Below are 15911 nucleotides of genomic sequence, written 5' to 3' on the forward strand. Positions count from 1 at the left end.
AGCATTTCCTGTTTCCGGGTGAATACTGATTGTTTAGGAGCAGGCTTGTTTTGTTAATAACATTTATGAAATAAACACGTAAATTAATGTCAAGACTACACAAAATAAGCGAGCTCTTTCAATTTTTTCTACTCTTAACTAATTTTACGCACGTGATTTTTCGTGCTCGACTGTGCAGATTTCCGAGTGCGATGGTGCACAGGCGCGAACGCGCTCTGCAAATGTGAGTGATTGGATATGCATTTTATGGTAAAGTTGAACATATTTTCGTCTCGATCAGAAAATTGACGTTACATACACTTTAAGAAAATAATTCAAAGTGGAAAAATTAACTTATCCATGTCAGTGGCTAAATGTCATAATAGAATATATTGCTTTAAAGTAAACGTCCGCAGAATGAAAAATAATTACATAACTACGTAGAGAGATGGTCACCTTTCCTTGACATGCTAAATATAGACTTGATTTCTTTGTCTGGGTATGTGCCTTAAGTTTGAAAATAAACTTCTGTCTCAATTCTTTGTTGTCAGTTATTACATAATTTACTTAGTTTTTTTTCCCAAACATTTCAAATTGGTTTGGATGATAACAGGGTACATGGAGTGAGGATTTTCTTCCCTTGTCCCTGTGTTTGCATCGGTGGGGTCGGAACTTTCTTCACGCCTTCCTAATATGTGAAATAGGGACCACTGGGGTGACCTCTTGGGTTGTATTGATGGTGTGCTGGTGAATCACCCATATTCCGTGGGTGCTGGGCAATGCCTGTTCGTGCCTGTCCGTGCACCCAACTCTAGCAGCTGGTGGGTGCAGTGGGGGCCCCATTGTTGCTCCTTGAGCCTGCTTCCTCGTTTTCTGTCTATTCTTTGCGTCCCGCTGCACTCACCTCCTCCTCTTCCCATGGGGCCCCTGGTGGTCCTCCTTGGGTTAATACACATTGGAAAAGTACAACTTTTGTGTTTGTTTTTTGCAAGTTCATTCATCTTTCAGCATCATGGCCCCAAGAAACTTAAGTGGAATTAAGCTGTGTGCATGTGTATGTTTGTACGTATGTTTTCGCATGGGTGTCAAAGTTTGCCTCCTCCTCCGTCTTGTCACTCACCATTCCCTTTGCATAGTCGCCCAACGCCAAAGAGAAATGAACATAATTTTTTACTATTATTCTTTAGATTATGAACTTTGAATGCTAATTTTTGGCCATGTGTGTGTGTGGGGTGCCTGGGGGGGTGGCTTGGAATTGACAAGGTTATTTAAATAAGTGTGTTCCAACTTACAAAACGACTTCCGAAACAGATTAATTTCGTAAGTAGAGATACCACTGTATTTAATGATTTTTAGTTTTTCCTTTCACTTTGTTTAAACCAGCGCTGCCTTTTGTCTTTTCCTTACCCCTCTAGAAACCTTGTTCTTCTAATGAACAGCAATTATTGAAACTCCAATGTGACAAACTTTCCAGGCAGAAAATGGATACAGATCCTCCATTCTGTTTGACCTGACAGCCAAACAGGACAAAAAAATAATTCTTACCTTTGTTGTTTAAATAGAGCTCCTGTGGATCAGATGAATCTTTGCTTGCTTGAGGGTTCTTGTTACATTTAATCTTCAGGCATAGTTGAATTGTGTTTATTTCTGAAACTTCCTCCTCTGGAAACGCCTTATCTGAAATATAAACCGCAGAATGTCTTGTGGATTACTACCACAAAAATTGTAAATAAAAATTGCGACTGCACACAATACAGGAGTGCTAGTATAAACCACCAAACACTTGTTTAAATAAGACCTTCCAGCTCACGGTGCATGCAAATGAGAAATCATTTGGTCAAAGGAACAGCCTGAAGAGCTTAGAGACTGCGGCAAGGCACAGTGCTGGCTAAAATTACAAAAACTTTTTGCTCCACCTAAAGTTCCTAGGAGCACAGTAGTCCAGAATCCTTAAATGGAAGACATTTGAGAAAGCCAGAACCGTCTGGCCAAACTGAACGATTGGGACAGAAGAGGCTTGGTGAGATAGGTAAAGAAGAACCCAAATATCCCTGTGGCTGAGCTTCAGAGATGGAGTGGGCAGACGGGAGAAAGTTAACCATCCCTGCAGCCCTCCACCAGTCATAGCTTTGGGGCATAGTGGCCAAAGAGAAGCCTCTCCTCAGTGCAAGACAAAGACCCCGTGGAGTTGGAGAGGGGAAAAAAAACCCTGAAGGACTCCAAGATGCTTAAAAATAAGACTAAGAAGTCTAGGTCCTCAGACTGGGCAAAAAGTTTGCCTTCAAACAAGACATTGAAATGAAGCAGTCAGCTAAAATAAAGGAGGAGTGGGTCCAGAAAAACTCTGTTCTTGAATGGCACGGAAGGAATGGTGACTTAAACTCAATTGAGCATCTCTGGAAAGACCTGAAAATGGTTGTCCAACAACATTCACCATCCAACCTGACAGAAGTGGATCTGGAAGGTGAATGGCAGAGGATACCCAAATCTAAGTGTAAAACACTTGTACTATCCATCTCCAAAATGATTCAAGGCTGTATTATTAGCACAAAAGTGTGCACCTATTAAACACTGAGCAAAGGGTCTGATTATTTACGGCTGTCATAATCCAGTTTTCTGTTTGAATAAATGTGCAAAAATTTCAGAAATTCTTCTTTTTCTGTCAATATGCTGTGCCGTGTGAACATTCCTGAAGAAAAAAAAACATTTTGGTTTTAGTAAATGTCTGCAAGATAAGGAAACTGTAAGGGGGTTTGAATACTTTCTGTACGATCCATCCATCCATCCATCCACCCAACACACACACACACACACACACTTATACTGACGCTTGCTTCCAGCATGCTTTGCGGCACTAAGGCGGTCCTTAGTGACGTACAGCATGCTGGGACCGTGCAAAGCATGTTGGGATCATGCTGTATGTAAATAGCATTTAAAGTGCATGTTTTGTGTCAATTACAGTCATCCCTCGTTTTACAAGGTTAATTGGTACCAGAACCACCCGCGAAAAGTGAAAAACCGTGAAGTCGCAGGGGATAAATGTTTATGTGGTTACTAGAACGTTTAAAATATGTAAACAGTAATTGTACTTTGCATATTTCAGGAAAAAGAGGTATTCAGTTTAATCTTTAATTCTAAAACCTTATAAATATAACATATAAAGTATTATAAATTTATAATGTAAATATGTAGTAAATTATAAAACACTATTACTGTATAGTTACCATTCATCACTAGGAGTTTCCTGCTGGTGCTGCCGTGTGAGTACCTGAATGTTTAATCAACAGTACAGCATTTGTACGTTGATACTTGAGATAAAAATTACAATAGTACAAGTATCTTATTAAACAATGACAAAATATTTTTATTGCAGTAAAGAAAGTCACAAACAAACCAAACGCGTGAAGTCTTTTCTTGTTGCAACTAATATCCGTGACGCATTTCCAGTTCGACCGGTGTGGCGAACTTTTGCTCGCAAGGAGAACGCAGGATGTATTTCTCTTACCATCCCCAACTTGTTCTTGTCACATCACCACGAATCCTCTTTTTATGTACACAGCAAACATGATAAATAAAGCAACCGTGGGTCGATAAACAATCAACCCGTAAGCAAACAAAGCAAACGTGAGTCAATGTACGCATATTAAGCATAGCAAAAGAGCAATTAAATCAAAATAAGAGATCAATATGAGATAACTATGTACAATATAATCCAACACCCTGTAAAAGTACATAACCCCATCAATACAATTGCTGAACTCGACAGCTTGTACCACAATGAACATTTTTGAAATTTTCCAAACCAACCTTTGCTTGCCCAAAAGCCTCATCCTTGTGGGGGTTAATCCCTCATTGCAGCCTGAGGTTCATCATCACATATTTCACTTCCTTACTTACCTCCAAGGCCCAAACTCTTGCAATGTATTCATTTTTATTTTCTCTCTGATATTTAGGCTAATTGGGACCTGATGAGTGGAAAAACAAAGAATTATCTTTTTACATGATGTAGTTTCTGAGAAAAATGATATGTCCACATACAAGGACATTCGTTTTAAATTTGAGTGAACACAATAACGTCACAATTGAGTCATGATGTGCAAAACTTTATTCGTTGCCTGAACACAGCAGAGTTTTCTGAGTGCAAAAACAAAATTCAAAAGGAACAACTTTACGCAAGTCATATAAAGTGCTGCTAACAGTTGCAGGAAAACAGATATAAAACAAGTAAACCTTCAAAAATATTTTTCATTGCTACTGTTGAACTATTAATTTCAATTTCTGAACATGGCGTGAAACGTGAAACTCGCACACCAAAAGTGCTCCAACATTTTTTTCCCCATGGGAAAATGTTCATGCCTATGTATGAAAGGTAGCGTAACAGTTGCGATCTGCCTGTGAGCACAGGAACACCTTGCACGTAACACACTGCACTCGAGTTTTCCCTGAGCATCCTTTTGCTCTGCATCATGATGCGTTCTTTGAGTGTACCACTTTTGGCAGATGTGCATTAGCCTTCCTTCAGAATGAGATGTGGGGCACTGCCTGCACTGGACGCTGTTTCCCTTGGACTGAAACTTCTGTCATCTTCCTGCTCTCAAAAAGCAGAGTTGTCATTGTCTCCCTGAGCCAAGAAGGTGATGGCCACTTCCATGCGGAATTGAAGGAAGTGGATGATGTTCTTCTTTGGTGTGCTATTTAGAGTGAGGCCTTTGTGGTATAGTAGCCAGCTCTTGGCTAAAGCCAGATTGGTAAAGTGCATCAGCATCCGCAGTGTCCATTTTTTTTGTACGGACACTCATTTGATAGAAGCTCATCATTCTATCCACAAGGTCAACTCCATCTATCTTGGAGTTGTATTCACGGATAACATGGTGGAGAGATGGTTACATACTCTTTCAGTTTCTTGTCCCATCTCTGGCATGTGTCTTCCGGCTCTTGAGCATGTATAGTCGACATCATCAACACAGGTTTATTGTCAAACCACTTGGTGACACAAATATTTCCATCCATATTGGTAACTTGTGCTGAGGTTCCTCTTCCATTTTTTTTTCATGGTCTTGTCACTTGGCAATTTCTGCACTGCAGCAGCAACTCGATTCCTCATAACTGTACCAGTTATATACACCTGCTTCTTCATCATGTGTTCCACTGCCAGGATTCATGTGAAGAATTGATCACAGTACACATTTGTATTAGGATGCAGAGTCTGAGACAGATGATCGATCAAGCCACCCAAACCCAAATTCCCGAGTTCTTCAACTTGTTCACGGAGTCGATCTGCACCTTGATAAATCCCAAAGTCCAGTACTATACCATTTGATGTTGCGCAAACAAAGTTTTTAAAGGCAACTGGGTTTGGTTTCATCAGAAGATATCGGCATGGATAAGCTCCTGTGAATGGAATCATCTGTTCTTCAATGGAAACACACTGTGATCGACCCTGAGATTTGCAGCCTTTCAAAATGCGGTTGAGAAAAGGCCTCACCCTTCCAGAACTTGTCACACTCTTTCAGATTTTCTGGAACATCCTCATCATAGAGCACTTTGAGTGACCTCCTCAGTCGGAAGAATACGTCACATGTGAACTTTTCAATAATGGCATGGAATTTCAAGGATTTAGACCAGTACATCTTGATTGTAGGATACGGTACACAAGACAAAAACAGGCACCAAAAAAATGAACAATTTCATCAGGTGTTGTGTTGAGTGCATCTCCACTTCTAGACAGTGATGTAGCATTTGAGCATTCTGCAATTATTTTTATCAAATGTTTGTCAATATACTGTTGGATGTAGTCCAGTGGGGTCCAGCCTTCTCTGTCATGAACAGTTTCCTCCTCATGGTCAAACGGAGCTTGGGGTAAGCGAAGAAGCCTTCCATCCCATTCCACGCCCTTTGTTGGACTGTTCTTCATGGCTGGGTCCTGGTGTTATATCGTCAGAGATATTCCCCGAGACATCAGCCTCTTCCTGCTGTGTCCGAGAGCGACGCCTCGGGGTGCATGATATGGCAATGTCACGATCTGACTCGCTCACATTCCTCGCCAAACGTTTGCGTCCCTGATAGGCTGACAGGGTTGTGGCACAGGGTCTTCACACCCACTTCTGTCTTCCTCACTGCTGGTGGGAGGAGGTTGATATTCAGCATCTCCCACAGGATCATCGATGTCTGATAAATCCTCCACCTCGGAGATGTCTCCACCGATTAACCCCAGCATTTCCATTACTTGTTGCAAAGAATAACGCGCTAAATATAGGGCATACCTTTGTGCAAACATATGTGTTCCGGTTGATATTAGATGGATTTAGTTGATGATGCGGTCTTCCACAAAGTTTGATCCATCGAAGGCATTTTTCGTACTGGGTCTCCGGTTTTGGAAAGGGTACGAATCGAACTCCACCAACTAGCCTTTCAGGATACCTGTCGTCACTATTACAAAGTCTGACTACACTTCTTAACCATATTTTTTGTTAAATAACCCAAATACGCGATAAAACGCTAACTAACCCTATACTGGACCATGCAATGTTGTCTGAGAAAATGGCGGGAGCAAAAACAGGCTTTGGTTTATGCAGATCTCTGGCCTCTGATTGGTCATTGACGCGGATTGCACAATATCCACGGAGGGGTCAATTGCTGTGTGAATTCACCTTTCATTCTCATAGGTGTTCACATTCCACCTAAACCTAGCATGAATGCAGCACTCCTAACGCTCGCCAAGCAGGTAAATGAGATTGACAAGAGAGAGAAAAAAAAAAAAAAAAAAAAAAAATCACCCCTCATTATTCAAGAGCAGAATTTAACAGATAAACTTAACCATGAACTTCCTAAAGATAAGCAGCACATACCACCACTGTCTGCGCGCAATACCCTGTGCACCGCTAGGCTCCTCTGATCACTGTTTACTCCACTTAATACCTATATACAGGTAACCACTTGAGTGTGTGAAGCCTTTAAAACCTGTTGAAAAAAGGACCAGCGAGGCAAAATAAGAACTTCAAAGCTGCTTTGACTGCACAGACTGGAATGTCTTTGAAAATTCAGCAAGCAGCCGAGATAAATTCACGGATATTGTTACTGCATATGTCAGTTTCTGTGAGGTGTGTGTACCAACAAAAACTTTTCATACAGTGAAAAAAATAAGTATTTGAACACCCTGCTTTATTGCATTCTCTCACTTGGAAATCATGGAGGGTTCTGAAATTTTCGACAGCACTGTGTTAAGGAGAGGACGACTGCGGCCATGTATTGTGAGATTTTGGGGAACAACCTCTTTCCCTCAGTCAGAGCATTGAAGATGGGTCATGGCTGGGTCTTTCAACATGACAATGACCCGAAGCAAACAGCCAGGAAAACCAATGAGTGGCACCGTAAGAAGCATAACAAGTTTCTGGCGAGGCTTAACCAGTCTCCAGACCTAAACCCAACAGAAAAATCACTGGAGGGAACTGAAACTCCGTGTTTCTCAGCGACAGCCCAGAAACCAGTCTGATCTAGAGAAGATCTGTGTGGAGGAGTGGGCCAAAATCCCTCCTGCAGTGTTTGCAAACCAGGTGAACAACTACAGGAAACGTTTCACCTCTGGAAATGCAAATAAAGGCTACTGTACCAAATATTAACATTGTTTTTCTCAGGTGTTCAAATACTTATTAAATAAAACGTTAAAAAAAAAAGTCATACATTGTGATTTCTGGATTTTTCTTTTTAGATTGTCTCTCACAGTGGATAAGCACCTATGATGAAAATTTAAGAGGCCTCCATGATTTCTAAGTGGGAGAACTTTCAATATAGCAGGGTGTTCAAATACTTATTTTCTTCATCGTACATTGTGTCTTTGTGGATCTACCAAGAAAGGAACTGTGGTACTGCATGCGTAAGTCTGCTGTGGTGGAGATATATGTTAGAATAGTACGGGATATGTATGACAGCAGCAGAACAATGGTGAGGAGGTGTGTCATTCGTGTGACAGAGGAATTTCAGGTAGAGGTGGGAGTGCACCAGGGATCAGCTCTGAGCCCTTTCCCGTTTGCTGTGGTACTGGATAGGCTGACAGATGAGGTTAGAATGGAATTCCCTTGGACTATAATGTTTGCAGATGATATCGTGATATCCAGTGAAAGCAGGGAGCAGGCAGAGGAACAATTACAAAGATAGAGGCATGTACTGGAAAGGAGATGAATGAAGATTAGCCCAAGTACAATGGAAAATATGTGCGTGAATGAGAGGGGTGGAGAGGGAAGTGTGAGGCTACAGGCAGAAGAGATAGCAATACTTGGGGTCAACAATCTTGTTGTGATAGCCAGCATGACAGTGTTGCTGCGTAGACATAGACAATCGTGCGAAAGTGTTATAGCCGTAGGAAAGCGGCTGCCTCGGTCGGTCGCCGCCATAGATTTTCTGCCGTGAGCGTTATAGGGCGCGCCGGGCAGTTGAACAGGTGCTGCGTGTCGTGTAGTCTGGTGCCACAGTCCGGGCAGACGCTGGCAACTGTGTCGTTGAGGTGGTGTTTGTAGCTATTCAGCAGGCGATAGAAGCCCAAGCGCAGTTGGGCGAGGATGGAGCGTGCTTCCCGATGCAGAGACCGTTCGTCGTCGTGAATTGGAGGCGGGTAGCTCCCAAGGACGTTGTTAGGCTTGTAGGCTAGCCTGGTGTTGGTGACGACCGATGTGTGGAGTTCAGTTAGTCCGCGCTTGTATTGTTGGTCGTCTAGCCGTCCGTTGGTACCGACGAACTGGTCTATGTCTGTTTGCCAACGAGGGACGCTGTGGTCAAACGCGACAGACCAGGTCGCTGTTTGGATGACCCGGTCTAAGGCATTGAAGCAAATGCTGCCTAGACAGCAGTACGTTGTGTAGGACGGGCAGAGTCTTGGTTTCAACGTGCAGGTGGTCGGTGGGGGACATCAGGTGGCAGCCTGTGATGCAGCGGAGGGCTATATATGGCCTGTGAAGTTCCTGCCAATGGCTGTCAGCTAGGTTCGGTGACCAGATCGGGGCGGCATAGTTGAGCAGGGACCGTCCGACGGCTTTGTAACTGGTGGCTTGCACCTCTTTGTTGGCACACCAGGAGGCACCACCAAGTGCTTTCAGGGCGTTGACTCGGCCGTGCAGCCGTGAGTTGACATCCTTCGTATGTGCGGCAAATGTAAAACGGGCGTTGAAAGTCACACCAAGCAGCTTCAGCTGGTTCACCGTTGGAATCGCTTTGCCGGAGATTTGAATTACAAGGTCGAGGTTGAATTCGGTCTTCCAGTTGAAGGTTATGATCCGTGAAGAACTGTACAAGGCGAGGCAAATTAGCATTTAGGGTGACGATGAGGTCGGCTATGATCTGGCGCTGATGGGAGATGTTGTACAACCGTCGGGAGCAAGAGGCTTTCGAGCAGTTTGGCCACAGGGGAAGAGCAAGGTGATGGGTCGAAATGATTTGCCAGGTTTCAGCAGAGGGATTACCCTGCCGACTTTCCAGATGGAAGGAACGATGGATGACCGAAGCGAGAGGCTGAACACTTTGGCCAGGTAACTGTGACAGGCCAGTCCTGTGTGTTTGACATGACACCACACACGTCATGGCCCCAGGGCTTTGCTGGCCTTTACGCCACGGCCATCCGTCAGCCAGGACAAATGTTGGTGCGTCGTCGGTTTTCAAGCGGTGCAACGAACGCAGGGCGTTTCGGGCGATTTTTGAATGTGTTGATGCTTTGCTGGGTCTGCGTGGAATTGCTTGTTGAAATGCCGGGCACAGGACTGGGGAGTGCTGGCGATTTTATTGTTAAATCGAAGAATGGCGTTGTCTCTCGGTAGCTGGGGCTTTGTAAGTGAACGCAGCGTTGACCAAAGTTTGCGTACCCCTTGCCGAAGGTCACACTGTTCGATGTACTCCCACCAGCGTTGAGAGTGGTGCTCGTTGACAGCTCGACGAACCTCTGCCTCAAGCCGGGGAATTTCTGGGTCAGATGGGTCGATTTGACGTCAACGGTCGCGTTGGTCAGTGAGACGCGCTGCGGTGGTCGGGAAAGACGGCCGAATCCAAGCTTTGCGACCGCAAGGGATGTAGTGGCGGCGAGCTTTCCACAGGATTCGGCGGAAGGCACATTCGCCGCTGTGCACATTGATAGGCGGTGCAAGGTTGGTGAAATGGGCCTCAGACCAGGCAGTGAAGTTTTCCCAGTCTGCGTGACGCAAGTTGATGTAGGTACGACATTCAGAATTGACGTGGACGACTTTCTTTTCCAACCTGATGACAATGGGAAGGTGGTGCGATGACAGACGCGTTTTGGTGGGCCACGTGGCGCTGGTGAAAAGTGACAGTGATGCAAGCGAAATGTCTGGCGAGCTGCTGCAGTTTGTCACGACACGTTGTTGGTGTGAGTTCGTTTACGACGCCGTAGGACGATTGTTCGAATTCGCAATTGAGTGTGCAGCCCCGGAGAGGTGAGTGTGCGTCTGTGGTCAGCAGGTGGCTGAGTGACGCAGTGTAGCCAGCAGTGCAGCTCGACTGAGGAGGCACGTCGATGTTGTGGAGTGTGATCGACGATGTTCCCGAGGTGATGGCGATCGATTGTGCTTTGAGGTGGTCATCGGGGTGCGTGTTGGTATAGCTGATCTCGTTTCGAACCAGGAACGCTAGGCATCCATCCTTGCCGCCAGCTTGGCTTTGGCGGTGAGCTTGGTCGCAGACAGAAATGTCCTTGTCCGCCAGGAAGGGTGAGAGTTCGGCTTTCTTGACCTTGAGGCCATTGATGTTTATCTGGCAGACGTTGAATGACTCAGGTTGTGAGCTGGGCAGAGGCGGCAGCGCAGCGTTGCAGCCTAGACCGACGTAGTCGTTCCAGTAGACTCGAAGGTTTGGCAGGCTGGAACAGCGCAGGTGGATCAATTTTTGGCACAATGAACACAAGACAGAGTTGTGGTCTCCATGGCGGCGGCAGACTGAACCGAAGGTCCCAGTTTGGGATGAACATTGCCCAACATAATTAGCAGGATCCGGAGCAGGCCGGCTGGGCTAGGCCGCTCCGCTGGCCAAAAACGATGGCCGCACGATTGTCGACGTCGACGCAGCATAACTGCGCCAGAAAGGGTTGACGAGTCTTTGACCGCCGAGGGGGGGTGTGCAAAGGAAGTGAAGAAACGGGTCCAGGCAGGTTGGAACAGCTGGCGGAACGTGTCTGGTATGTATGTGACAGAAGAGTCTCTGCTAGGATGAAGGGCAAAGTTTATACAACAGTGGTCAGGCCAGCCATGAAGCAGGGATTACAGACTGTGGCACTAAAGAAACAACAGGAAGCAGAACTGGAGGTACCAGAATAGAAGATAGTGAGGTTCTTGCTCAGAGGGAGCAGGTTGGATAGGATTAAAAATGAACTCTTGAGAGGGACAGCCAAAGTTGGATGCTTTGGAGACCAGGATTTCAGAGAGCAGATTTCGATGGTTTGGACTTGTCCAGAGACGAGAGAGTGGGTACAGTGGTAGAAGGGTGCTGAGGATGGAGCTGCCAGCCAAAAGAGCAAGAGGAACACCAAAGAGAAGATTGATGGATGGTGTGAGGGAAGACATGAGGGCACCTGGTGTTCGAGAGGAAGATGGAGGCAATAGGCTGAGATGGAAAAAGATGACGCGCTGTGGCAATCCCTAACAGGACAAGCCGAGAGGAAAAGAAGTAGCAGCAGCGCTTTCCTGACAGAAGGAGCTGGAAGAGCTGGTAACCAGGATGTGGAGGATCCGAAAGAATCCTGCATGCTCTGGACCTAGTTCGCATTGTGTGCAAGTCCTCAATAGTGGGTAGTATGGTACAGACAAACCATTCAGCGGATTTGATTCTCCATGGGAGTATATCTTTTTTTGGTGGCGGCCCCAAACCAGACTGTGGTAGAGGTACACAGTACTGATTTGATTAACGCCGTCTCAGCATCTCTTGTGACAGACTGTGTTTCCTCAGAAGATGCAAGAAGTACATCCTTTGCTGGGCTTTTTTGAGGATCGATTTGATGTTTGTCTCCCACTGCGGGTCCTCTGAGACTGTAATTCCCAAGAACTTCGATGTCTCAATGGTTCACAAGACAGTTGGACAGTGTCAGGGGCATCAGTGGTGAAGGATGCCTCCTGAACTCCACAATCATCTCTCCAGTCTTTAGAGTGTTCAACATCAGGTTTTGTTGACAACACCAAAGCTCCAGTCTTGCCACTTCCTGTTGATACGCAGGCTCGTGGCAGTCTTTGATGAGGCCGATGACCGTGGTGTCATCTGTGAACTTCATGAGTCAGAGTCTGCTTGTCAGGAAGTTGTAGACCTACCGGGAGACGGCAGGCGAGATGCTGAGCTGGAGAAGTTTGGAGGAGAGTAGTTCAGGGATGATGATGCTAAACGCAGAGCTGAAGTCCACGAACAGGAACTTCTCATAGGTACCCACGCTGTCAAAATGTTCAAGGATGAAGTGCAGACCCATCTTGAAGGATTCATCCGCAGATCTGTTACCTCAATAGGCAAACTGCAGTGGATCCAGGTGAGGACCTGTGACGCTCTTGAGGTGGTCCACCACAATGCAAAAGAATTCATGACCACAGATGTCAAGGGAACAGGCCTGTAGTCATTAAGACCTGAGACAGCTGCTTTTTGGGGGACTGGTATTATGGTGGAGCGTTTGAAGCAGGTTGGTACTGTACACAGTTGTAGACACCTGTTGAAGATCGTTGTGAAGACAGGAGCAAGTTGTGCAGACTTTAAGGCAGGATGTGGACACAAGGTCTGAGCCCGGTGTTTTGTTGATCTTATGTTGTTTGAATGTAATGTAATACAGTATGTACGTCCATTCGTGGTTCACCGTTTGCTGCCCCACATATTGGTGGATTGTTTTTTTTTTTTTAACAAGTGTAACATACATATTTTCACGATCGTAGAGGTCTTAAATTCTCTTTTAAATAGACAAAGCACCACATTAGACATGGGGCCTTACAATATGATGCACATTTGATGTGCACACTGACTTCCAACATTTGTAAATATTTTTGTGACTTGTCCAGTAAAGTACACTTAAATACACCAGTTACACTGTTGGCATGAATGTTAGCACATCTTACTGCAGTGATTCCCAAACAGTGTGCCAGGGTACATTAATGTGCCGTTGAGTGCTCTTCAGGTGTGCCGTGGGAAGATATCCACTTTTATGTAATTGCTAAAATTCCAAGAAATAATGTATCTTTATTCATCTATTTATGCCAGTGAGGCACAATGACAGACAGAACAAAAAAATCCTCTTCTATTAGACGGCAGGAAGTACATACAGTGATTAATCGATCCATTTTTGGTGACATTTACTTTTGTTGGTGTGCCGTGGGATTTTTCAATTGTAAAATATGTACCTTGGCTCTATAAAGGTTGGAAATCACTGTCATACTGTGTATGTAAGCTACCATATGATGCGGCTCACGAGGCAGTGAGGAACAATTGCATTTCACGTTTGTAAGCAGAAAATCCTACATCATGCTTTGTGGCACTAAGGACCACCCAAGTAAATGGCATTTAAAGTGCATGTTTTGTGTCAATTATTTCTCGGGTCATTCTTTTGTGTCATTATTTGCTAGTTATGTTATTCAGTTGGCTGCAGTGTGATCATTTTAGTTTAGATGTGACACTGTGAGTGTGAACAACATCTCTAAGGAGCTGCCGACGCAGGCAGTGTGGGTCAATGCAAGCTTCTTCTGCTGAGAGATGTAAAAAGCAATTATTTTTCTCTGCCTTGTGAGCGCCATCATCATATGCACACTAAAATATCTGCTAGCATATATGCTGAAAGTTAAACCAGTGTGTTCAAGTGTACTTCATTGGACAAGTCACAATTCTGCATATCAGGCATGCTGTCCATTCTGGAAAAAATTTTAGACTTAAGTGCATTTTATGGCTGCAAAAATATGGTACATATACATTTGGTATATTAATACTGCATCCATTATTTGCACCGTGTATGTAAACTTCTGGCTTCACTGTACAATACATAATACATATTTAATGTAAGCTGTAGGAGAGCTTACCAGTACTTCTATATTCAAAGAGAAAGGGGTCAGCTTTGATTGGGATGAGCCCTAATCTCTGTGCCAGCACTTCATCTTGGATGATAGATGTGTTGTTGTAAATAAAAACCTTTTCAATAGCCATCGTAGGGACCTAGAAGCACAATGAAAAATATATTCATGTAAGGCAACAAATGGCAATGCGCACCAAGCATGATAATTAGGATTGGGATGGTTGCCGGTGTGAAAATACATTACGATTTGTAATCATTTAATCATGTAATCACATTTCAAAACCAGCATTATTCTGCTCTTGTGGTATAGTTGATTTTTTTTTTTTTTTAATCACCAATGACAAGATGCAGAGCAATGCAGCCCTGGCTGCTAAGAATGTCTTGGAGGTGAAAAGACTATCAGATCGAGTAATGAGACTAAAATTTGAAATTGAGGGTGTTATGTATAATGTGGTTAGCGGCTATGCACCACAGGTAGAATGTGACCAAGAGTTGAAAGAGAAATTCTGGAAGGAACTAAATGAAGTAGTTCTGAGCATCCCAGACAGCGAGAGAGTTGTGATTGGTGCAGATTGTAATGGACATATTGGTAAAGGAAACAGGGGCGATGAAGAAGTGATGGGTAAGTACGGCATCCAGGAAAGGAACTTTGAGGGACAGATGGTGGTGGACTTTACAAAAAGGATGGAGATGGCTGTAGTGAACACTTATTTCCAGAAGAGGGAGGAACATATAGTGACCTATAAGAGCGGAGGTAGAACCACGCAGGTGGATTATATTTTGTGCAGACGATGTAATCTGAAGGAGGTTACTGACTGTAAAGTAGTGGTAGGGAGAGTGTAGCTCGATAGCATAGGATGGTAGTATGATTCTGGTGGTGGGTAGGAAGCTTAAGAAGACAAAGGTAGAGCAGAGAACCATGTGGTGGAAGCTGACAAAGGAAGAATGTTGTGCGGCCTTCCGGAAACAGGTGAGACAGGCTCTCGATGGACAACCGAAGCTCCCGGAAGACTGGACGACGACAGCCAAGGTGATCAGAGAGACAGGCAGGAGAGTACTTGGTGTGTCATCTGGTAGGAAAGGGGAGAAGGAGACTTGGTGGTGGAACCCCAAAATACAGGGAGTCATACAAGGAAAGAGATTAGCGAAGAAGAAGTGGGATACTGAGAGGACTGAGGAGAGGCGAAAGGAGTACATCGAGATGCGACGTCGGGCAAAGGTAGAGGTGGCAAAGGCTAAACAAGAGGCATATGAAGACATGTACACCAGGTTGGACACGAAAGAAGGAGAAAAGGATCTCTACAGGTTGGCCAGACAGAGGGATAGAGATGGGAAGGATGTGCAGAAGGTTAGGGTGATTAAGGATAGAGATGGAAATGTGTTGACTGGTGCCGGGAGTGTGCTAAATAGATGGAAAGAATACTTTGAGAAGTTGATGAATGAAGAAAATGAGAGAGAAGGAAGAGTTGAAGAGGCAAGAGTGAAGGACCAGGAAGTGGAAATGATTACTAAGGGGGGAAGTCAGAAAGGCACTACAAAGGATGAAAAATGGAAAGGCAGTTGGTCCTGATGACATACCGGTAGAGGTATGGAAGCAATTTGGAGAGATGGCTGTGGAGTTTTTGACCAACTTATTCAACAGAATACTAGCGGGCGAAAAGATGCCTGAAGAATGGAGGAAAAGTGTTCTAGTTCCCATTTTTAAGAACAAAGGGGATGTTCAGAACTGTGGGAATTATAGAGGAATAAAGTTGATGAGCCACACAATGAAGTTATGGGAAAGAGTAGTGGAGGCTAGACTCGGGACAGAAGTAAGTATCTGCGAGCAACAGTATGGTTTCATGCCTAGAAAGAGTACCACAGATGCATTATTTGCCTTGAGGATGCTCGTGGAAAAGTACAGAGAAGGTAA

The 15911-nt window shown here is 44.5% G+C and overlaps 1 protein-coding gene across 6 annotated transcripts in view; it reads right to left on the reverse strand.

Annotated features, from left to right (window-relative positions):
• The window catches only part of polr1c (RNA polymerase I and III subunit C), a 50824-nt gene that overhangs the window by 23431 nt on the left and 11482 nt on the right, over positions 1 to 15911 (reverse strand). For all 6 annotated transcript variants that reach the window (XM_061836847.1, XM_061836845.1, XM_061836848.1 and 3 more), the window contains 2 exons: positions 14007 to 14139; positions 1525 to 1656 (listed from right to left, as the gene is read on the reverse strand). In XM_061836847.1, the coding sequence (XP_061692831.1) occupies positions 1525 to 1656; positions 14007 to 14139 (265 nt within the window). The remainder of the gene's footprint in view (positions 1 to 1524; positions 1657 to 14006; positions 14140 to 15911) is intronic.

This window comes from Syngnathoides biaculeatus, chromosome 12 (assembly GCF_019802595.1).
Source record: "Syngnathoides biaculeatus isolate LvHL_M chromosome 12, ASM1980259v1, whole genome shotgun sequence".
NCBI lineage: Eukaryota > Metazoa > Chordata > Actinopteri > Syngnathiformes > Syngnathidae > Syngnathoides > Syngnathoides biaculeatus.